General features: G+C 52.5%; 1 protein-coding gene across 1 annotated transcript; it reads left to right on the top strand.

Moving 5' to 3' along the window:
* Positions 1–929: 929 nt before the first annotated feature.
* Positions 930–21,924, top strand: LOC140902998 (synaptophysin-like protein 1). Its single transcript, XM_073323613.2, has 6 exons — positions 930–987; positions 1,842–1,913; positions 9,085–9,203; positions 11,158–11,362; positions 15,140–15,328; positions 19,141–21,924. The coding sequence occupies exons 1-6, from the start codon at positions 970–972 to the stop codon at positions 19,264–19,266; spliced, it is 729 nt and encodes a 242-aa protein (XP_073179714.1). The 5' UTR covers positions 930–969; the 3' UTR covers positions 19,267–21,924.
* The last annotated feature ends 306 nt before the right edge of the window (positions 21,925–22,230 follow it).

Raw genomic sequence — 22,230 nt, 5'->3', positions numbered from 1 at the left:
GCACCTATGCTAGATCAACTGCCCTTGGCTCTGGTGCTGGCTGAAAGGCACTGCCCCATGGATGAGGGAGGAGAGATTTCCCCTCTGTTTGGGCAGACACAGCCTGGTCTGGCAGGGGAGGGGGTGAGAAAAGGAGGTGGGGCTCTTCTAAGCTCCACCCACTAAATAAGCTCCTCCCACCCGAGACATCATAGAGTCGAACTGTTCAAATTAACCAGGGTGCAGCTCTGGAGTCCAGGGTTGGCCTGGGCTAGGTGCGGGCTTGGAGAGCATGCCCCTCTCCCAGCGATGGGCTCAGGCTCTCTGCAGGCTCAGGCAGCATGGCAGGGTTGCTCACACTTGGGGCCTGCCTAGCTGCTTTGTTCCCCCTCTACCCCCAGCTATGCCCCCCCCACCCCGTGCAGGGGGATCTCAGCCCAGCTCCCCTGCCCCGCCCAGGCGGGGATGCAGTGGGAATTTTCTGTACTATTGTTCCTGGCCTTGGGATTGCTCCCCAAGGGGGGGCGGCCGGAGGAAAGCCGTGGGTGGCGGGCGGGTAATTGCTGCAGAGCTGTGAGGGGTGGAACAACTGGGGCGTGAAGGGACCGGCTGAAACCCCCACCCCACCCCGGCCATCGACACCTGGTGGGGGGGGGGGATCTGGGGCAGGCGGGGCCCCGATGGACAGAGAGGTGCCAGGCAGGCGGGGCGGGCAAAGCAGCTGGCATAGAGCCCAAGGGAGGGGGCCAGAGACGGGTCCCCCCGGAGCCAGGAGGGGGGGAGGACAGGACCACGGGGGGGGGACTGCCCCACTGCAGTGGGACCCTCCCAGGGCGCCGCACCCAGCAGCGGGGGCGCGGGGGGGAGGCTCGGGCCCTGCAAGGGGGTATGCAAATGAGCTCATTAGATCAGCTGAGGCGGGGCGGTGGGGGCCTGACGTGGAGGGGTGGGTGGGGTTTGGTGAGGTCAGCGCGCGCGCGTAGCCGGGGAATGGAGCGCGTGAGTCAGGTAGGCGCTGCGGCCCCCCCCCCCCTTTCCCCTGCCCCTCCCCCTCGCAAACCGCCTCCTCCCCCCAGGGAACCCGCCTGCCCCCCTCGCGTTGCAAACTCCCCTCCTCCCCCCCAGGGAACCCGCCTGCCCCCCTCGCGTTGCAAACTCCCCTCCTCCCCCCCAGGGAACCCGCCTGCCCCCCTCGCGTTGCAAACTCCCCTCCTCCCCCCCAGGGAACCCGCCTGCCCCCCTCGCGTTGCAAACTCCCCTCCTCCCCCCCAGGGAACCCGCCTGCCCCCCTCGCGTTGCAAACTCCCCTCCTCCCCCCCAGGGAACCCGCCTGCCCCCCTCGCGTTGCAAACTCCCCTCCTCCCCCCCAGGGAACCCGCCTGCCCCCCTCGCGTTGCAAACTCCCCTCCTCCCCCCCAGGGAACCCGCCTGCCCCCCTCGCGTTGCAAACTCCCCTCCTCCCCCCCAGGGAACCCGCCTGCCCCCCTCGCGTTGCAAACTCCCCTCCTCCCCCCCAGGGAACCCGCCTGCCCCCCTCGCGTTGCAAACTCCCCTCCTCCCCCCCAGGGAACCCGCCTGCCCCCCTCGCGTTGCAAACTCCCCTCCTCCCCCCAGGAACCCGCCTGCCCCCCTCCCGTTGCAAACTCCCCTCCTCCCCCCAGGGAACCCCCGCTCCCCCAGGAACGCGCTACCCCCTCCCATTGCAAATTCTCCCGTCGACCCCTCCCATTGCATACTCCCCTCCTCCCCCCAGAGAACTCCCGCCTGCCCCCCCCACTGCAAACTCCCCTCCCACTGCAAACTTCCGCCCTGCCCCCGCCCCCGCCTCTTCTTTCCTGACGCCTCCTCTGGCCTCTCCCCAGAAAATGTCCGGCCTCCAGCTCAACCTGGGCCCTGTGAAGGAGCCACTGGGGTTCATCAAGGTCCTGCAGTGGGTGAGTGTGGGGGGCAGTGGGCTGGGTGCTGGGAGGGGCAGGGTGCGTGGGGAGGGCTGGGGGGGACAGTGGTTAGGGGAAGGGCTGGAGGTGTGGGGGCCTCGCAAGGGCGTTGGAGCTGGGGGGCAGAGGGCCAGGTGTGTGGGGGGGGGGCTGGGTGGAGCAGTCAGGGTACAGGGGTGGGGTACAAAGCAGGATGGGAGAAGGAAATGGGGAAGGCAGGAGGCTGGGGTGGGGGATCCAGTGAGGGAGGGGGTGGGGAGAAGTGGGGGGGAAAATGCTGCTGATCTGGACTGGTCCCAGCCCCCTGCCCAGTACCCCGGTGCCCTCTCACTCCAAGGGGGCTAGTGGGAATCGGTCCCCAGGGCTAATAGCTCGTGCGGGCGTTTCCTCATGTGGCCAGTGACATGAGCCTCTTGCAATGAGCGGATTTCTGGTGCATCCTGGATTTGGGGTATAAACCCCTGCGTAGCCCAGGGCGTGTTGCTATGAGATGAGATCCGGGCGCCGCACAGACACACAGCGAGAGGCAGGCCCTGCCCCAGCTGAGATCAGGGCCCCGTGTGACAGGCACTGCCCAGACACATTGAGAGACAGGCCCTGCCCCAGCTGAGATTGGGGCCCCGTCGTGCCAGGCGCTGCCCAGACACACAGCGAGAGACGGTCCCTGTCCCAAAGAGTTTCCAGTGTGAATAGACAAATAACAGGGAGAGGGAACTGAGGCACCGTGAGGAAAAAGGGAGTGGCAGAGGCAGGGATAGAACCCAGGAGTTCTCTCCCAGCCCCCCTCTCTCGCTCTAATTATTAGACCCCACTCTCCTCCCAGAGTTGGGGAAAGAACTTAAGAGCCCAGGCTCCCAGCCCTGCCCACCCCCACCCACTAGCCCATATTTTGACCTGTAGGTGATCTCTCTGAGCACCCCCAGGTAGTTCAACTGGGACTGATGTGGCATTTACACAAGTGCTAGCCATGCACAGACCTGATGTGAGGGGGATGGACTTTCTTCAAGTTGCAGTGGGGGAGGTTTAGATTGGATATTAGGAAAAACTTTTTCACTAAGAGGGTGGTGAAACACTGGAATGCGTTACCTAGGGAGGTGGTAGAATCTCCTTCCTTAGAGGTTTTTAAGGTCAGGCTTGACAAAGCCCTGGCTGGGATGATTTAACTGGGAATTGGTCCTGCTTTGAGCAGGGGGTTGGACTAGATGACCTTCTGGGGTCCCTTCCAACCCTGATATTCTATGATTCTATGATTCTTCCCTGAGCTGGGCAGAGAAACCAGGCATCCTGCCTCCCACTCCAGCTCCTTGTCTACTGGGCCATGCCACCCTATCCGGGTGCACTTTCACCAGTGGGAGGGGACCACAGAGAGGAGGCCCTGACGCTGTAGGGGAAGTTGCATCTGTTTGTGGGTTTCCAGTGGTTTGGTAATATTGGATGTTAATGAAACAGAGCTCTCCGAAGGGATGGCGGGGGCTTGGTGGGGAGGGCAGCGCCAGGGCTGGTGGCAGGTAGCAGCTGGGCCCTTCCACCGCTGCTGTCATTTGCCTGGCAGCCTGGATAAGGAGCTCTAGCTCGACCCCCAGAAATGGGCTGGGAGCCAGGACTCCAGGGGTCTGTCATTGCCTCTGGGAGAGGAGTGGGGTCTAATGGTTGGAGCAGGGGTGGCTGGGAGCCAGGACTCCTGGGTTCTATTCCCAGCTTTGAGAGTGTGTGGAGGGGGCCGTTATTCAATCTTTCCTCCTCAGTTTGCCTAATCCTGCGTGTTTAAAAAAACCCCCAAAACACAACCCCAAAACGCCTTGGGAGGTTGCGCGATTGTGACCAAATCCGGTTGATTTGCCTGTTGGCCTCCGAGCCCTTTCCTGGGCCCCCAGTCCCCAGTTGTTCTTCCCCATCCCGCGAGGGCAAGAATTGAAACCCATCCTCTCAAGCCTGGGTTCTCCTGGCGACCCGTGATGGCTCCCGGCGCTGGGGACTGAGCGAGAACCGCAGACGATGGGAGGCTAGCTGTGATCATGCCAGCCTCAGGGCTGCCATGATCAGCTAATTCCAACATTGCGCCCTGGGCCTGACCTGCTAGATTTGGACCCAGACAGAAGTTAGCAGGACCCAGACCAAGCTGGTAGGTTCCCTAGGCTGAAATCAAATCCCCGTTGCGCTAGGTGCTGTACAGACCTGGAACAAAAAGACACTTGTCCCCCCAGAGCCCGTCTCTAGCCTGAGCCTGCATGTCTACAGTGCAGTTTTATAGCCCCAGTCTCGAATTATCTGATGCCTGCCACCTCTGGGTGTTTTATCTATACTCCCAAGTCTGCCAGCTCTAGGACTTTTAGATGATTATACTGTAGCCTCTGCTGTACTTTTCATCACTATTTCTCCGGGATTCTTTTCCGCCCTCGTGCCACCAGAGGGAAAGTTGGCATTAGTTTCACTTTCTTTCTTCTGCAGTGTTGGGAAAACGTTTCCCCCCTGTATGGTGTTGAAAAGTTGACTCTAAGGCATACGCCTGTCACCCCTTTGCGGCGTCCTTTAAAAGGACCTGGGGAAGGGGAAAAAAGCCAGGGCTCGCTGAGCAGCGCCGGCCGTGTCCAATCCAAATTTAGCCCTCCCCAAATTCCAAGGTTGGGGTAAAAAATCACGAGATTTAAAAACAAACAAAAATGCTTGTGTTTTGTAGTTGGGGAGGCTAAAATCTTTGCCACCCGTTTCTGACCTGGAGCGGCCACGTTCTCCAGATTATCTCCCCAAACCCAAGGCTGGAAGCCTGAGTTTCAAGGCGAAAGCTGGGATTGTGTCGTGACTCCGGGAGCCTGGAGACTTACGAAAAGTCCCCCAGGAGCGGGAGGTTTGCGAGAACGTCGCCGGAGACGGCAGAGTTGTCATTTTGCTGATAGAAAAAGATAAGCAGCCCCCCCCGTCCCCCATCTGTGCATCTCTCGGTCTGGGGGTCTGTGCAGTGCACGGTGTGATGGGGACCCCAATCTTGGTGTGTGTGGGGGGTCTGTGTAGTCCCTGGCAGGACGGGGACCCCGTTGCCTGCCTAGTGCCTGGAGGCACCGTTCAAGGAAGGGCAGGGCCGCGGTGCCACCCAGCTGAGTGAAGCTGCTATATGGAAAGCAGCAGCTGGGCTGGCGGAAGGCAACGCCCCATGGAGCTAGCTTCAGCCCGCACGGTGGCCTCGGCACCTCTGGCTCCGCCCGGCTCTGCTTCCCGCTCTGCCCAGTCGGCTGGAAACAGGAGCCAGCAACGCCCAGAAACCACCGTGCCCTTTCCGCTTCGGCACCCCCCTACCTGCGTTCCCATCACTGGGCACATGGCCGCTCCCTCTGCCTGGGCCCAGCCACTCCTGGCAGAGCGGCGCAGTGGGATGAGCACAGACCATGGGTCAAATCCTGGCTTGGCCCCCCTCCTGACCTGGGGCAAATAGTTTCACCTGTCCCATGCCTCAGTTTCCCCAGCTGTGAAGTAGGATTATGAGCTGTACTGTGGTTGTGGTGCTAGGCACTATACAAACACAGGGAGGGGAGACCCCGTCCCTCTCCTAGGGGGATTTTGACAATTAAAAGCCAGATCAGTACCTAGATTGATACCTCACCTGGCTAATTGGCGCTAGCTGCTGAGGGCACAGCATGCTGGCATCTCTGGGCACAGTTCAAAATCGTGCCCACAGGAAGTCTACGCCATCTTCACCCCCCCGCTCCATCTCTGACCCACTCTGCTGGATGTAAACTGCAACCAGGGTATTTATAGCCTCTAATGTGATCCAGAAGGAAAAGACATTCAATTTTTTCCCATGGCGGAATCTGGTCAAAAAACTCCCTCCCCCCAAGGAAAATTCGGGGTGTGGGTGTCTGGAAAAGGGCATTTTTTTGCATGCAGGCTGTTTGCAATCCTCAAAAAATCCTCCTCCCCCCCAGGTTTTACTGTTTTCATCCCAATTTTTATTCATCGGAAAATCTGCAAATTTTACTGTTTTGTCCCAACTTTTTGTCCCGCAGCTTAGATGGGTTTTTGTCCCAATTTTTATTCATTGGAAAATCTGCTGTTTTGACTGTTTTCATCCCCTTCTTTTTCCCAATGGAAGATTTTTGCAAATTTGGCCGTCTCATGCCAATCCTTGGAGCAGGGCATTGGCCGTGAGCACGTCTCCGTTAGCCTGCGGCCGGGGTGGGCACGGCATTGCCTTTCCGCTCTTTGCCGTGTGAGGCAGGACCAGTGGCCCGATGGGGACATGATCTGGGTTTGTGGCGCCAATTCAGGCAGCCGGCTTCTTGTGGCTGCTTCCTCGACGGTGCTCGGGGCGGGGCTGGTCTCTCTGAGAGGAGTCGGGGGGAGAGATTGTGGGTTGGCTGGGCTCTCTCCCCAGCACTACCATGATGAGAATCCACTAGCTTTGTGCTTTACCTCATTCTGAGCCCCCTGTGATGCCCACCTGCCATGCTAGGGCATCTTCTCTCCCTTCCAGATTGGACCATCCCTCCTAACGGAGGGTGCAAAGAGGTCCCTGATCTCGGTCATGGGCGGGGGGCTGTGCAGCACCTGGCATGACAGGGGCCCTGATCTTGGTTGGGGTGGGGGCGGGGAATATGTGTGGCACCTGGTATGACGGGGTGCCTGATCTCAGTCGGGGACGGTCTGTGCAGCGTCTGGCATGATGGGGTCCCCGATCTCGGTTGGAGGGCAGGAAATCTGTGTGGCACCCAGCGTGACATTATCCCTGATCTCAGTCGAGGGGGTGTGTGTCTGTGTGGCCCCCAGCAGGAAGGGCCCCCCCCCCATCCTAGTGAGGATCTCTGTGGCACTGAGTACAATAGGGGACAACCTAGCTGCTGGTGTTGAAGTAATAACTCTCGCTTAAAGCCTCCAGCCGGGCCTCCGATTGCTGAGCCTTGCAGTGAATTCCACAGAACAGGCATGTCTTTCTGTACTCGCTGCACTCGGCTTCCCTGGCTCCCAGCCAGGCCCGGCGTCGGTGGGGTCCTGGCCGGCTTAGCCCCCGCCCCCCCCCCCCCCCCCCCGGGCACCATTGACACATGTTGCCAGCAGCTCCAGCTTTGCAAGGTTTCTTAAGGAGGAATCACACTGAGCGGGACCATGTCCGAAACTCCCCTGTGCTCACGCATCCCGGATTTGGAATCTGCCACTCGTCTCATGGCTAAACCTGGCCATGACCTTCAAGGCTTGGAGCCAGATCCCCTGGCTTTTTGTCCCTGCTCACTATTTGTTCAATTGTATTGTGTTACTCTGCCACTACGGGGTGTCTGCCAGCGGTACAGGGAGGGGGTGGAAAGGCCAAAAAAGGTTTTCTTGTTGAAAGCTTGCAAATTTTTCCTAGGTTTTCTTTAATCTTCAAAATTTCACGGGAGAATGTGGCTGTTTTTTCAGCCCCACATGGTTCTGTTGTGGAGCACGGCTTATGGTAAAATGTCCGAATTTTGTTAAAAATCCAACTAAATAAACACGGAGGGTTTTAGTTTTCGAAAACCGGTGTTGTTGACAATGTTCCTGAGATCGGTTTTTCGAGGACTCCGACTCCAATTCAACTCAAACTGGAATTAACTAACAAACAAATCTGATTTCCCCAATCCACAAACCTTTTGTTAACTGGAATAATGGAAAGTTGAACCTCAGAGTGCAAATTTTCAGCTAAAGCAAAAACAGTTTGAGGGGAAAACGGTTTCCTGATAGCGGTTTTTGGCCAAAAACGTGGTTTTGAAAAGTAAAACTCAATTTTTAAAAACAAACCCAGAGAAGTTTTAGTGCAAACTGAAGCCTTCGCCCCAAACTGCAAATTTTAACGTAAACTGTGGGATTTTTTAACTAACGATGTTTACAGAGAATGGATCTCAATTCGGAGTTTTGATTTTAGAAAATTTGAACTCAACTTTTAAACCAAACCCTAATGTTTTTACTGGAAATTTTTTTTTTGTAGCCTACAACTGACCATTTCTGTGACACGTTTTTAGGGGGGAGGTTACCAGTGATTTTCTGATCAGCAGTCAAAGTAACGTTCCATTTTCCATAGCAGTGAGAGCAATTACTTATTGGAACGCGTCGCCAGGGGTCGTGGTGGAGTGCCCAGCGCTGACCATTTCAAAATCAAGATTGGAGTTTTTTCTAATAGCTCTGTTCTAGGAATGATCATGAAGCAGCTCTCTGACCTGTGTTACACAGGTCAGACAAGATGATCACAATGGGCCCTTCTGTGCTTTTGGAATCTGTGAATCATTAAAATTTCTTTCATAGCAGAAATGTCATTTTTCATGGGGAGGAAAAATATTTTGATGAAAATATTCCAATCAGCGTTAAGTCCCTTGGGAAACGAGAGACAGAAGTGGAACTCGAGCTGTTTGTAACTTCATACGCTTGTTTGTGTTTAGCTTGTGAATGGGCACAGGGAATGAGCAATAGCTCAGGACATTAGCAGCTGTTAAAGAGGAAGCGTGCTGTCCCAGCTGTGGTCTGTTGAGTCACCTGCAAGTCACGGTGACATTCTGTGCCTCAGTTTCCCCATTTGTGATAATGTTGCGCGCGTTCCTTGCCACAGCCCTTTGAGATCTGTGCATGGAGAACACATGAAGGTGAGGGATTATTCCCAGACTCTGGCAAGGTTTGCAGAAGCTGGGAGGGCTGCTGACAGAGGTGTTCCGTCTCCAATTAGTTGTGCCAACAGAAAGTGGTGTGGTCCTTGGCCCAGAGACTCAATGGGGCCAGCTTCCCGCTGGAGTCAGTTTACCCTGGCTCATGATCTGGCCTCTTCTGCTTTCAATTTTCATTAGAACCGTTTTTAATGAGCCAGGTGGCCGCAGAAAATTGACCCTGTGACGATCAGAATTGTGGCGAGAGTGAGTGGCACGTGCCAACCCAGCTGCTGTTCTGGTGGGCGAATGCCAGCGGAGAGAGTGGGATCAGCTGATACGAACCGTGTGCACTGCTGGCTTTCCTTAACCGGATCCTTCTGACGCTGGCTGGAGTGCGTCTGCCGAGCTTGAAAAGGAGTTGGTGCATCAAAAAGATGGGAGCCAGCTCAATCCCCAGATAGGGGCTGGACGCCGGGATCCCTGGGGGCGGTTCTCCGGCCTGGGCTCTGCAGGAGGGCAGGTTGGATGGGCACGGATTCTGGCCTTGAAATCTATGACTCTAATGCTGTGTCTCTCCGTATCTCTAGATTTTTTCTATCTTTGCTTTTGCCACCTGTGGAGGGTACAGTGGCCATACCTCCATTAAAGTCAGCTGTTGGGACGTTAAAAATGAGACCCTTGAGGCGGCTTTTGGCTATCCGTTCCGGTGAGTGTAGCCCCGGGCGGACAGTCATGTTGACTCTGTGCTCGTGACGGGATGCGGTGGCCAGCGGGGCTAACCCAATCCCGAGACGCGGAGCAGAGAGGTTGTTTTTACCTGCAACCGCTGCTGGAATCCCACGTCCGGTCCTGGGGCCCGCAGTTCCAGGAGGACGGTGTTCACAGGAATTAATTCAGGGACGTTCCCTGGTGAGTGTGACACAGGAGGGCAGGCTGGATGATCACAGTGGGCCGGTCTGGCCTTCGAATCAGTGAATCATTCCCACGTGACCTTGTTTCCTCCTTCTCTCCTATGTGTTCTCCCAGCCCCTAGGAACGAAACACCCTGCGACTGGCTTAAACTTCACGGGTTGTTTTTAAACAAGCAACTAGCGTCAGGGTTTTTTTTTTTAGCTTCTAGGGGCCTCATTTCCCATCCCCCTGGCCCCAAGTCTGAAGATGAGAAAAGTCATTTTAATAGAGATTCTCCCAGGAATGCTGTGACTCCGGGAGCTTGAGATGGAAGGAAAGGAAAAGCCCCAACGATCATGAGATGTGCAGTGTCCGGTTGGATCTAAAGGGTTGTGTCAGTTGGTGGGGGGTGAAGTCTCAGTACGGCATTGGGGAGACAATGACTTGAGACTGTGCCCAGTACTGGGGGCCGCCTGTCAAACAGGAAATGAGGGAGGGGACAGGAACAATCTGAGGGGCTGGAAAACTTGCCTGAGAGCAAGACATTAAAGCGGGGGGGCGGAGGGGGGCAAACTTTTTGGCCTGAGGGCCACAACGGGGTGCAAAACTATATGGAAGGCCAGGTAGCGAAGGCTGTGTCCCCAAAACAGCCTGGCCCCTGCCCCCTATCTGACCCCTCCCACTTCCCCCCTCAGAACCCCCGACCCATCCAACCCCCCCTGCTCCTGTCCCCTGACCGCCCCCTTCTGGGACCGCCGCCCCTGACCGCCCCCCCAGGACCCAACCCCCTATCCAACCCACCCTGTCCCCTGACTGCCCTGACCCCATATCCACACCCCCTGACAGGCCCTCCGGGACCCCACCCTCTATCCAACCCCCCACCTGTTCCCTGTCCCCTGCCCCCCCTGAACCTCCACCCTATCCAACCACCCCCTGTCCCCTGACTGCCCCCCGGGACCCCCTGCCCTATATCCAACCCCCCAGCCCCCTTATCATGCCACTCAGAGCAGCATGTCTGGAGCCGCGCCACCCGGCCGGAGCCAGACACGCAGCTGCGCTGCCCTGCAGGAGGGTGCAGCCCTGCTGCCCAGAGTGCTGCCCGCGTAGCTGCGGGGAAGGGGGGACAGTAGGGGAGGGGCTGGGGGTGAGCCTCCCTGGCTAGGAGCTCAGGGGCCGGGCAGGACGGTCCCATGGGCCATAGTTTGCCCACCTCTGCATTAAAGGAGCTTGATCTAGTGAGTTTCTCCCTGAGAAGATTCAGAGGGGACTTGTACCTGGTCTGTCAGTACCTCCCTGGGGAGGAGACTTGGGGGAGCAGAGGGCTCTTTAATCTAGCCAACAAAGGCAGATTGAGAGCCGACAGCTGGGGGATGAAGCCAGACTGGAAATAATGAGGCAAATTCTTAACAAAGAGAATTGACCTTTGGAACGACTGCCCCAGGGATGGGGCAGTTTCTAAATCCCTTGGAGTCTTTCCATCAAGATCTGACATTTCTTTAAAAGCTCCCCTCTAGCTCCACTATCAGATACGGACTTGAAATCTATGAAAGGGCAGAATTAAGGGGATGTATGCAAGGGGGTGGAGTTAAGGGCACTCAACTCCCAGATCTGGACTAGAGGCAGGGATCCCTGGAGGAGTTTCTCCGGCCTGGGCTATGCAGGAGGGCAGAGCGGGTGGGTAGATATGGATCTTTCGCCCCAGAGGTCCAGCACTTCGTCTCGCTGGCGTCAAAGTGAAACGCTTCAAGCTTCTCTGTCTCCCCTGGCAGGCTGAACACTGTGTTGTTCAAAGACCTGGATTCCAAACTATGTAACAACACATGGATCCAGACCCACCTCGTGGGCGACTTCTCCTCCTCGGCCCAGTTCTTTGTCACCTTCGCTGTCTTTGTCTTCCTCTACTGCATGGCGGCGCTGGTGCTGTACATGGGGTATCTGCACCTTTACCGTGGCGCTGGCAAGCTGCCCATGATCGTAAGTGACATGTAATGCTTTGCTCTTAATGGGGGCTGGGAGGAAAATTGGGGGCAGAGGGGGAATTTCCCTTGGAGAATTGAGACAAAAATTAAAATCTTTATTCATTTTCGTGGTGGGAAAATTTTGACATTTCACTGAAATATTTTGACCGAAACCTGGAATATTTGAATTCAGAATGACATTGTGGGGCCTCATGGGAGCTGTAGTCCTGAGTGCCTCGGGGTTCCATTCTCCCCTATTGGCTGGGCTCTTTGGCTGGACAACATCTCCCAAGATGCACCACTTCCACCGCTCTTGCAGAGTCGCTGTGGTGCATTATGGGGGTTGTAGTCCTGGGTGCTTCATGCTAAGTTCTCTATAGGCCAGGATGCACCACTTCCTCCTGTGGTCAGGAGGGGGGTTGTGTCATGGGTGTCCGTGGCTGCAATGCCTCATGAGAGTTGTAGTCCTGGGTGCCCCGTGCTCTCATTCTTCTCTGTGGTCCAGGCTCTCTGGCTAACCTACAACTCCCATGTTGCACCATGTCCAGAGATTCCTAGGTCACAACCCACCCAAAGGGGGAAGAGTGGTGCATCATAGGAGATGTAGTCCAGGCAAGAGAGGAGAAGAGGAACATGAGGCATCTGAACTACAACTCCCATCATGCAACACAGTGGGTCAGCAAGAGGCGAGGAAGTGGTGCATCATGGGAAATGTGGTCCAACCAGAAAGCCCAGCCCATAGAGAAGAGTTGGAGCACAAGGTATTCAGAACTACAGCTGCCATGATGCACCACTCTATCATTTTGAATCGAAACAGTTTGGTTTTCGGACAAACAATTTTCACAGAAAAGTTGAAATTCTCCGTGGGAAGCAGACGTGTGTCACAAGTAATTTTCTTTGTTGTTGAAACAAGCAATTTTCTGTCAAAAAGCAGCTGTGACGCAGAATTTTCAGTGAGCTCCACTCTTAAGCCAGGAGTGTAGATCTCCTAACCTAGATCTCCAAGCACTCCACAGACCGAGTCCTGCTCAGACTCTTGGCATGGCCAGGTTTTTTGGGACCACAAAAAGATTAACAAACTTTTTTTTTGGCCAGTATGGAAATTTTCATGGGAAAATCTTTGATCAAAATTTTCTTGCTGTTCAGCTAAATCTTTTGTATTTTTTTTTTTTTAGTGGGGAAAACCTCCCGTTTCCCCTTTTAAAAGCATTTTCCCCTTAAAAAGAGGAAACAAAATGGGCTAGTTGCTATGAAAAGGGTTTTGTGCAATACACATCTCGGCTTTCTGAGGTCGAGTTACAATGCAGGAATGTGTTTTGCTTCGTTGGAGCAAAATTTGCCTGTGGTTGTTCCCTTTTGCCCTGGCATTTTAAAACGTTCTGGTCAAAGGGTTTTGTTTTCTGATGACATTTTTCAGCAATTTTTGTTTTCCCAAAACACCAAGCTTCTGTCAATGGGGCCAGATCCCAGCTGGGGTCAATCGGCTGTCGCTCCATTTAGTCCAGTGGATCTGTGCTGATTCACACCAGTGAAGGCTCCCCCCAGCTGTTCTTACGGTGATCTGCGTAATCCCCGGCTCACCCGCTGGCTGGATCCTAGCTCTAATTCAGAGGCCATGAGACCTGATCTTTGGCGCAATGCCCTGGCGCCGTGCTGGCATGCGAACCAAAGCCCCCAGCTCTGGAAGGCAGAGGGGTCGCGAACGGGAGAGGATTATTGTAACTTGATAAACAGTTGCCCCTTTTCTCTTCTCTCCCTGCTGCGCCGGCTCCCCGGAGGGCTGGGAAATGCGGTAAGTGCCTGGGTGTCTCCTGCTGGTCCCACAGTGGCGCTAACCTGCTTGTTGGATATATTATTCAGGAGTAATTGGCAAACCCCAGCTTCCAAGTTTGGGGTGAGGGAGTTGTGGGGGGAAGAGGGCGGAGGGAAAATCCAAATTGCATCAGAGCTCTGGGGATGTGTTCCCAGAATGGGGCCAGTGAGGGCGGCAAGATCTATGGGGCACTGCCCCCCCCCCCCAGCTTTCTCTAATGCAGCTAAAGTTGCAGTGAAATCAGGGTTTGCCAGGAATAGCTTCCCTTAGCGAGGAGGGGTGAGCTAGCAGTTAGAGAGATCCAGCTGGAAGGCAGGAGACCTGGGTTCAAGACTCAGCTTTGGGCAGGGCTTGGGTGAGTCCATGCCTCAGTTTCCCCATCTGTAACGTGGGGATAGTGATCATTCCGTTGTCTGCTTATGTTGTAAGTTCTTTGGGGCAGAGACTCTCTCTTGCTGTGTATCTCCCTCTGGCTGTGCCCCAACTCTGTTGTCTCCCCCCTTCCGGGGGAACTGGCAGTCCTTCGCCCAGCCTCTCCCCGCAGTGGCCAACTGCAGCCCCTCGTCCAGCCCCTCGCTCGGGGCAAACTGCAGTCCTTTGGCTGGCCACTTCCCTTGGTGGCCAGTGGGGCAAAATGTGCGTGTGGGGGGGCCAGGCCTGCCTTCTACTCTGGGCCCCGACCCAGGGACCCTATAGCTGGCAGCTTCTCACTGCCTCTCCTTCCCCTCTGTCGCTACCTGCTTTCCCTGGGCCACCTCCCCGTAGCCCCAGCACCTACTCGGCCCCTGTGTCAAGGCTACAGTCTGGGAGCCAGCCAGACTGGAGCTTTGCTTGTTCCCCTGACCCTGCCCAGCACTGCTCTGTCCCAGGTACTTCTCTCTATAGGCAGCCAGTCCTTCTCCCTCAAGCTCCAGGGAGAGACTGACTCCCTTCTGCCCTGCAGCCCTTCTTATAGGGCCCAGCCTGGCCCTGATTGGCTGCTTCTAAGCCTTCCTCTGATTGGCTGGGTTCTGCGCAGCCGCTCCAAGGGCTGCTATTAACCCTTTGACAGCCAGTGAGGGGCAGCCGCCCCGTCACAAACACCTGAAGAATAGTACTGCTGCGAAGAGAAGTGATGAAATTAATCCCTTAACTTCTGTGAGTGGATGAAGCGTTCGCAGTGAGTGGCATTTTTGGCCAGGCCTGGAGCGTTGTTTAGTGGCTTGATTGCTGTGGGAATTCAGCGCCTTGTGCGATCCTTTGGAAATCCAAGTCTAAAGCCAGAGTCCAGACCCGGGGTGCATCCCTGTAGCTCAGGGGTCCACCTCCCGTGTAACAGAGGAGGGTCCGGCGTCTCTGCTGGGCTGTTTGTGGGAATGCCGTGGAGTCCACCCTGCGCTGTCCAAAGAGCTGGCTGGATTGTATTGGGTGCCCGACTCATGATGTGGTAAAAGGAGACGGGATTTCAGAAAATGCCAGGCGCCCGTCCAAACCAGACTCTCTGGATGGCATCTCCAGTTGGGCACCTGCAATCCAGAGTGTCTCTTGAAAGCACTTGGGAGGCATGCGCCAGGCGTTCCACAGGTTCCCCCCGACACACACCCGATGGAGACTGGGGGCCCTCATCGGGCAGGGCGACGTGCAGCCCCCCCGCCCCAACCGGGCTGCCCAGTGCCCACATCTCAGCTGAGCGGCCCCAAGGTGGAATCAACACTTATGTGAGTTCAGTGGGGCTGTGTGAGGGCGTCACCTGGTGTAAAAACGCTCCAGTCGTTAAAGCCAGTGTGGCTAGACCCACAGCTGGGGTCAGTGGGCCGTAGCTCCATTGGGGTCAATGGGGCCAGATCCCAGCTGGGGTCAATGGGCTGTAGCTCCACTGGACGGTTGGCCTCAGCGTGTCCATTGTACATGTCTGGGAATCTGTCCCCTCCATTGTGTATTTCTCTCCTGGTGGTCTTGGGCTAGTAACCCGCCCACCCCCCCCATCTCCCCCTCGTGCAGGACTTTGTGATCACCATGTTGGTCGCGCTTCTCTGGCTGATCAGCACTTCGGCTTGGGCCAAAGCACTGACTGACATCAAAGTATCCACCGGGCCTGGGATGTTGTCGGAAATAGCCTTCTGCCTTTTGCCCCAACATTCCTGCCTGTTCGGTGAAGTGAGCAGCATGGGCTCCCTCAACGTGTCCGTGGTACGTATGGCCAGCACCCTCCCCTCCCCTGTGCCACTGAGACGCGGGGCAGGCCTCCCTCGAAACTCAGCGTGTGCTTGGCTCCGATCCCATGTTCAGAGATCTTGTCTACATGGGGACACGCAGGGAGGTGAATCTGAATTAAGAGTTTAAATTAGGGCCTTCAAAAAATTTAAAAAATTAATTGCAGTTTTAATCGCATTGTTAAAATAATAAAATACCATTTATTTAAATAGTTTTGGATGTTTTCTACGTTTTCAAATATATTGATTTCAGTTACAACAAGAATACAAAGTGTACAGTGCTCACTGTATTTTTATTACAAATATTTGCACTGTAAAAAAGATAAACAAAAGAAATTGTATTTTTCAGTTCACCTCATACAATCTTTTTATCGTGAAAATGCAATTTACAAACATAGATTTTTATTTTTCATATAACTGCACTCAAAAATAAAACAGTGTAAACCTTTAGTGCCTACAAGTCCACTCAGTCCTATGTCTTGTTCAGACAATAGCAAAGACAGACAAGTTTGTTTAAATTTACGGGAGATAATGCTGCCCGCTTCTTATTTACAGTGTCACCTGAAAGTGAAAACAGGCGATCGCATGGCACTGTTGTAGCTGGCGTTGCAAGATATTTACGTGCCAGATGCGCTAAAGGTTCTTATGCCCCTTCATGCTTCGACCATTGTTCCAGGGGACATGTGTCCATGCTGATGACGGGTTCTGCTCGATAATGATCCAAAGCCGTGCGGACCGACGCATGTTCATTTTCATTATCTGAGTCAAATGCCACCAGCAGAAGGTTGATTTTCTTTTTTGGTGATTCAGGTTCTGTAGTTTCCACATCAGTGCGTTGCTCTTTTAAGACTTCTGTTAGCATGTTCTGCACCTCCTCCCTCTCAGATTGTGGAAGGCACTTCAGATTCTTAAACCTTGGGTCGAGTGCTGTAGCTATCTTTAGAAATCCCACATTGGTACCTTCTTTGCGTTTTCTCAGATCTGCAATAAAAGTGTTTTTAAATCGAACAACATATGCTGGGTCGTCATCTGAGACTGCTATAGTATTAAATATATGGCAGAAAGCAGTTTAAACCACAGAACAGGAGACGTACAATTTTCCCCAAGGAGTTCAATCACAAATTTAATTAACGCATTTTTTTTTTTAACAAGCATCATCAGCATGGAAGCATGTCCTCTGGAATGGTGGCGGAAGCATGAAGGGGCATATGAGTGTTTAGCATATCTGGCACATAAATACCTTGCAACGCCGGCTACAAAAGTGCTACGCGATCACCTCTTTTCGCTTTCAGGTGACATTGTAAATTAGAAGTGGGCAGCATTATCTCCCATAAACATAAACAAACTTGTTTGTCTTAGCGATTAGCTGAACAAGAAGTAGGACTGAGTGGACATGTAGGCTCTAAAGTTTTACTTAGTTTTGTTTTTGAGTGCAGTTATGAAGCAAAAAAAATCTACATTTGTAAGTTGCACTTTTACTGTAAAGAGATAACACTACAGTACTTGTATGAGGTGAATAAATAAATTGGTTAGTCTCTAAGGTGCCACAAGTACTCCTTTTCTTTTTGCGAATACAGACTAACACGGCTGTTCCTCTGAAACTTGAAAAATACTATTTTTTATTTTTTGTACAGTGCAAATATTTGTAATCAACAATAATATAAAGTGAGCAGTGTACACTTTGTATTCTGTGTTGTATTTGAAATCAGTGTATTTGAAAATGTAGAAAAACATCCAAAAATATTCATAATAAATTTCAATTATTGTTCTTACTGTTTACAGTCCGATTAAAACGACGATTAATCACAATTAATTTTTTTAATTGAGTAAATTTGCTTTGAGGTAATGGCTGAAGTTAAGTGCAGTTTAATTGACAGCTCTAGTTTGAAATGGATTGATTCCCGTAGGGCGTTCGTTGGTTGGAGAGGGTTCAGAGCTGGAGGAGAGAGGTTATTGTACCTCTGGGTTTGGCACTGGTGCGACAGTTTCTGGAATCCTGTGTCTGGATCTGGTGTCCATCAGTTAAGAAGGATCTTGATCAATTGCAGAGGGGTTAGGGAAGAGCCAAAAGAATGATTAAAGGATTGGAAAACCTCCCTTATAGTGATAGACTCACGGAGCTTAATCTATTTCTTCTAAGAAAGAGAAGGTTTCAGTGGTGACTTGATCCCCGTCTGTAAGTCCCTACATGGGAACAAATACTTGATCGTGGGCTCTTCAGTCTACCAGAGGAAGGTCTAACTAGGGCCAATGGCTGGAAGTTGAAGCTAGACACAGACTGAAAATAAGGTGTACATTTTTAACAGTCACAGTAATTCACCCTTGGACCAATTTAACAGGGAGTGTGGTGGATTCTCCCTCACTGGCACTTTTAAAATGAAGGCTGGATGGTTTCCTAACTGATCTGCTCTCGTTCAAGCGGAAATTAATTCAGGGAAGTTCTCTGGCCTCTGTTAGAGGCCAGACTAGCTGATCACAGGGATTTGTTCTGGCCTTAGAATCTATGAATCTAGGAGAGTGGGTCTAAGACCAGATTGTGGATTTGATGGAAACTTGGAACTAGTTAAAATATGGATAGTCTCATTCTTAATTAAAGTCACCTTCATTCAGTGTAGCTTAAACTCAACTCAATTAAGGCCACTTTAATTCAGAATGAGAGCAGCCACGATGTGGTTTAACTAATCCACTTTAAATTCACACCAGTGAGGACTTGTCTGCACTTGAAATTTAATTTGGATTAAGGCTGAGTGTGAATTTAAAGCCCTAATTATTCCTGATTTAACTCCATGTGTGGATGCTGTTATTCTGGAGTACGAATGGCTTGTCCTGATTTGGCTTTATTCACTGGGGAAACTATTCAGGAGTAGCAACGGGTGACATTTTCCAGATGAAACTTCTTTTGGCAGAAAAGGCAGATTCGGTTTCCAAACATCCGTTTGTTTTATTTAAAGAACCCCCAATAAAAAAAGTTTCTAAAGGGTCAAGCAAAGTGGGTTTGACCAACACCCTTATGTTCGACTTTTCGTTTCGCCAGCAATTTTGAAAAATGTTGTTAGTTTTTTCTCCTTTTTGAATCACCGGTGAACTGAAAAAAAAAAATCTCTTCAGGAACTGCTATTCTGGAGTAACTCTGTGTGTGGACAAGCCCGCAGTTAATTCAGATTAATTTTCCTGAGTGTCCCTCTGAAACCAAGCCCCTAGGCATCTGGGGCAGAGACTTGTTTTGTTTGTACAACACCTGGCGCAAGGGGTTTTATCCATGCCTGAGGGTCCCATTGCTACCATAGTACACCTAATAAATGCTCTAATAAACACTTGTTAAATTAGTTTCACCCTGAGAATGTTCAGAGGGGATTTAATCCCGGTCTGTCAGCACCTCCGTGAGGAGGAGATTTTGGGGAGCAGAGGGCTCTTTAATCCAGCCAACCAAGGCAGAGTGAGAGCCGACAGCTGGGGAATGAAGCCAGACAGATCCAGACTGGAAAGAAGTGAATTTTAGTCATGCAGAGGAATTGACCCATAGCTCGACCATCGGATCTGGGTTTGAAATCTACAAAGGGGGCCGAGTAAAGGGCATGAATGCAAGAGGGTGGAGTTAAGGCGCTCTAGCTTGACCATCAGATCTGGGCTGCAGGCGGGAATTCCTGGAGAAGGTTCTCCGGCCTGGGGCTCTGCAGCCGGGCACAAATGGTCCATGTAGAGCTGGAGAGGGTGTCTCCCAGCCAAACCGGAAGCCTACCCTGGAAGCTAGACACTGCAGCTAACCCCCTCCTCCTTTGGACCCCTTAGGTTTTCGGCTTCCTGAACCTCATTCTGTGGGCAGGCAATGCTTGGTTCGTGTATAAGGAAACCAACTTGCACAATCCCCCAGAAGCTCCGGCCCCAGGCAGCGCTCCAGCTCACGCAGGAATGTAAATGGCCCCGCTGGGACGCACCAGGCCATGCACGACCCCTCCGCCTCAACTTGGCATCATCACGACTCATCTGTCTAATTGTAGTCACCGTTTCAACCACCTGGGGGCGGGTGGGGATTGCAGATACAGCTCGGCTTTCAATTGCGAGCAGGTGCCTTTGAGTTTTGAAGGCAGCGGTGCTTTGGCAGGGTGTGATGGTGGTAGGTTGGTTTTGTTTTGTTTTTTGCTTTATTCTTCCGAAATATTACCCTGGGTGTTGGCAAGGGAGAGGGGCAGCTTCTTCGTGAGAATGGCGGCCCAGCAAAATATCCATAGCATCTAGCGCAGTGGTTCTCAAACTTTTGTATTGGTGACTCCTTTCACCTCTGAGTGCAACCCCCCCCCCTTTATAAATTCAAAATACTTTTTTGTATATTTAACACCATTATAAATGGTGGAGGCGAAGCGGGCCTTGGGGTGGAGGCTCACAGCTCGCAATCCCCCATGTAATAACCTCATGAGCCCCTGCGGGGCCATGACCCCGTTTGAGACCCCCTGGTCTGGGGTCCTAGCCCTCAGCTGGCGTGACCCAGCAGCGCTCTGCTGAACCGAATAGTGCTGTCGGTGGCAGATTGGCACGAAGCTATTGATTGCAGAGAGGGCTGGTGCAGCAAGTGACTGATCGCAGAGAGAGCGATCTGTTGGCTAGCTGTAATCGGTAGATCTGTGCTAATTGGGATAGATCTAGAGCACGTTAATACTGAGATGCACACGCAGCTTGCTGCTGATTTCTCTCAGCTGAGTGGCTGGCCCTGCATTTCAAGAAGTGCTTTTTGTCTTTTCTGCCCCTCTGATGGGGGAGGATTTGTATCAGGGGCTCATGGTGGCAGGGCCGGGGGGGGGAACTGCGTTTGAAATACACTACTCTCACTTTGTACATGACACACACCACTTCTCTTGATTTGAAAACCTGCATTAGCCCCAGGCTTCCTCTGTAATCGGCCCGAACCGATTCTTCGTTGTAAAAGTGAGTTTTGGAATCCCAGCGTTCACTCCCCCAGGGCAGAGCCGGTCGGGAGGTGATTTTTGGCAAACCGTTTTTCCCCACTGAAAAATGCAGACTCATCGAAACGGAAACTTTTTCGAGTTGGGAGATTTGTCCAAAACGAGCTGGATACGCCACAGTCTGGGTTTGGAGGAATCTCCTGAGGTGGAAAATGTATCAAGGGCAGAAAGTTTATCAGTTGTCCATGCCGTCAGCATGAAAAGGGTTGGGGGTTTTGAGTCGACATTTTTGGTTTGAAATTTTAGTAAGAGTGGACTTAAAAAGAGCTGACCGCAAAACAACGCTCCTTAAAATCATGGAAATGAAATGTTTTGAGCCCAGCTGAAATTTTTTCTGGCTTTTTGCCAAAATTGTCACGAGCTGGGGTTTTTCATCCCAGATCAGGAGAGGAAAATTTCTTAATCTCAAAAATTCCCCCCCTCGCTCTATGAATCTGAACAGAGGTTTGGAGAGTGGTACTGCATTTTTATTTTTGGTTCAGTCACTCTTGTATATTTCCCCTCCTGCTATCAGCTTCTAGGCTTCCCAGCCAGTGCTGGCTTTTAGCAGACGTTTTCCCTGGAGTTTGGCCATCACACCTGGCTCATTTGAACGGGCCCCGCATCTCTCTGCCTGCAAGTAAAATCTCCTTTGCGTTTAGTTCTGTTTTATGCTACGTGACTGCTTCCAAGATGTACGCCCTGCAGAGCAAAAGCCTTCTCCGCTTTTTTCTCAGCGGGAGACGAGAAATCCACCTCTGAAGTTCATTGCGTTTGAGTCTGGTTGGTAGATGATGAAACTATGGAAGGAAGCTAAACCTGGCAGCACCTCAAGCAGTGTAGATTAAAATAAGTCCACAGTGAGTGCCAGTTTAGACCTGTGGGAATCTCACTTTGCTAGCCATCCTTTCCCGTTCGCTTGGCGTCAGATGTTGCAGAAATTTGTGAGCAGAGTTAAGGGGGCTCCAGCTCGACCCCCAGATCTGGGCTGGCAGCAGAGATCCATGCGGGCCATTCTCTGGCCTCTGCTATGCAGGAGGTCAGACTGGACGACCAGCTGAATTAAGAGCCGGTTGAAAAATTTTCACCGAGGGCAGTTTTGCAAAGAGCAAAACCTGTTTGGTCACGTCACAAAATTTCCCTTCGCCGTTTTGAAGCAACATATTCTTTTGCAATACGTGTGTGAAACTGGACAAAAGCCCAAGGTCAGAATCGTTTGGCGCAAGCTCAAATGAGTTCTGCGCCCAGTATTTCATTGTGTGAAGAATTTGGAAATCTTGGCTTTGGGAGAGAGGGGAGGGAATTGAAAGTTTGAAAATTTTTGCAGGAGGGAAAAATCTCTACCAACCAGCCCTTATGTCTGTGATCCAACGTTTCACTTTGCCTGTGGCAAAGGGGCCAGGCTGTGGGATGGGCTCGGTTGTGATGCAGATGTACGCGGGATTCTTTCACCCTGCTTTTGTCGCTGGTTTGTATTTGCCTGGGATCAAAGTTCAAAGCTCGGCTTTAAGGTCGTGACAGGTGGAAGCTGGCCCTGGCTTTTCATTTTTTTTATTTACCCTTTTTCTTATGAATTGTTCGAGAAATATGTATGTCCTGTATGCCACCGACTTGATAATAAAAACCAATTATCTCAGCAGAGTTTTTTGAGCTGCTGCCCTCAGGCCCGGGGCTAGAGCTAGCTAGGATCGGCGTGAGGTTAAATGCATTGAAGAGGTTGAGGTGCCCAGACACCATGGGGATGGGAGCCTGGTAAGGAGTTAGCTAGAAAAGTCTTAGTTGAAAAAAAGCTTTGGAGGGATAATTTTCCCACTAGTTCCTGCAAACCTGGAAGGTGTTTACCCATATAACAGCTGGCTTAGAAGGGGGCTGCATGTTGGGATTGAGGGGCACTGGCAGAGCTGGGGGGGATTCCAGGGCTGGGAAAGCAGGGGGCTGTGGG

Source organism: Lepidochelys kempii, chromosome 24 (genome assembly GCF_965140285.1).
Source record: "Lepidochelys kempii isolate rLepKem1 chromosome 24, rLepKem1.hap1, whole genome shotgun sequence".
Lineage (NCBI taxonomy): Eukaryota > Metazoa > Chordata > Testudines > Cheloniidae > Lepidochelys > Lepidochelys kempii.
This window is presented reverse-complemented; position numbering and strand designations above follow the sequence as displayed.

Coding starts and splice junctions, on each gene's coding strand:
- LOC140902998 (XM_073323613.2), top strand. Junction 9,204..11,157: donor GCTTTTGGCTATCCGTTCCG/GTGAGTGTAGCC, acceptor CTCCCCTGGCAG/GCTGAACACTGTGTTGTTCA. Junction 15,329..19,140: donor GCTCCCTCAACGTGTCCGTG/GTACGTATGGCC, acceptor TGGACCCCTTAG/GTTTTCGGCTTCCTGAACCT.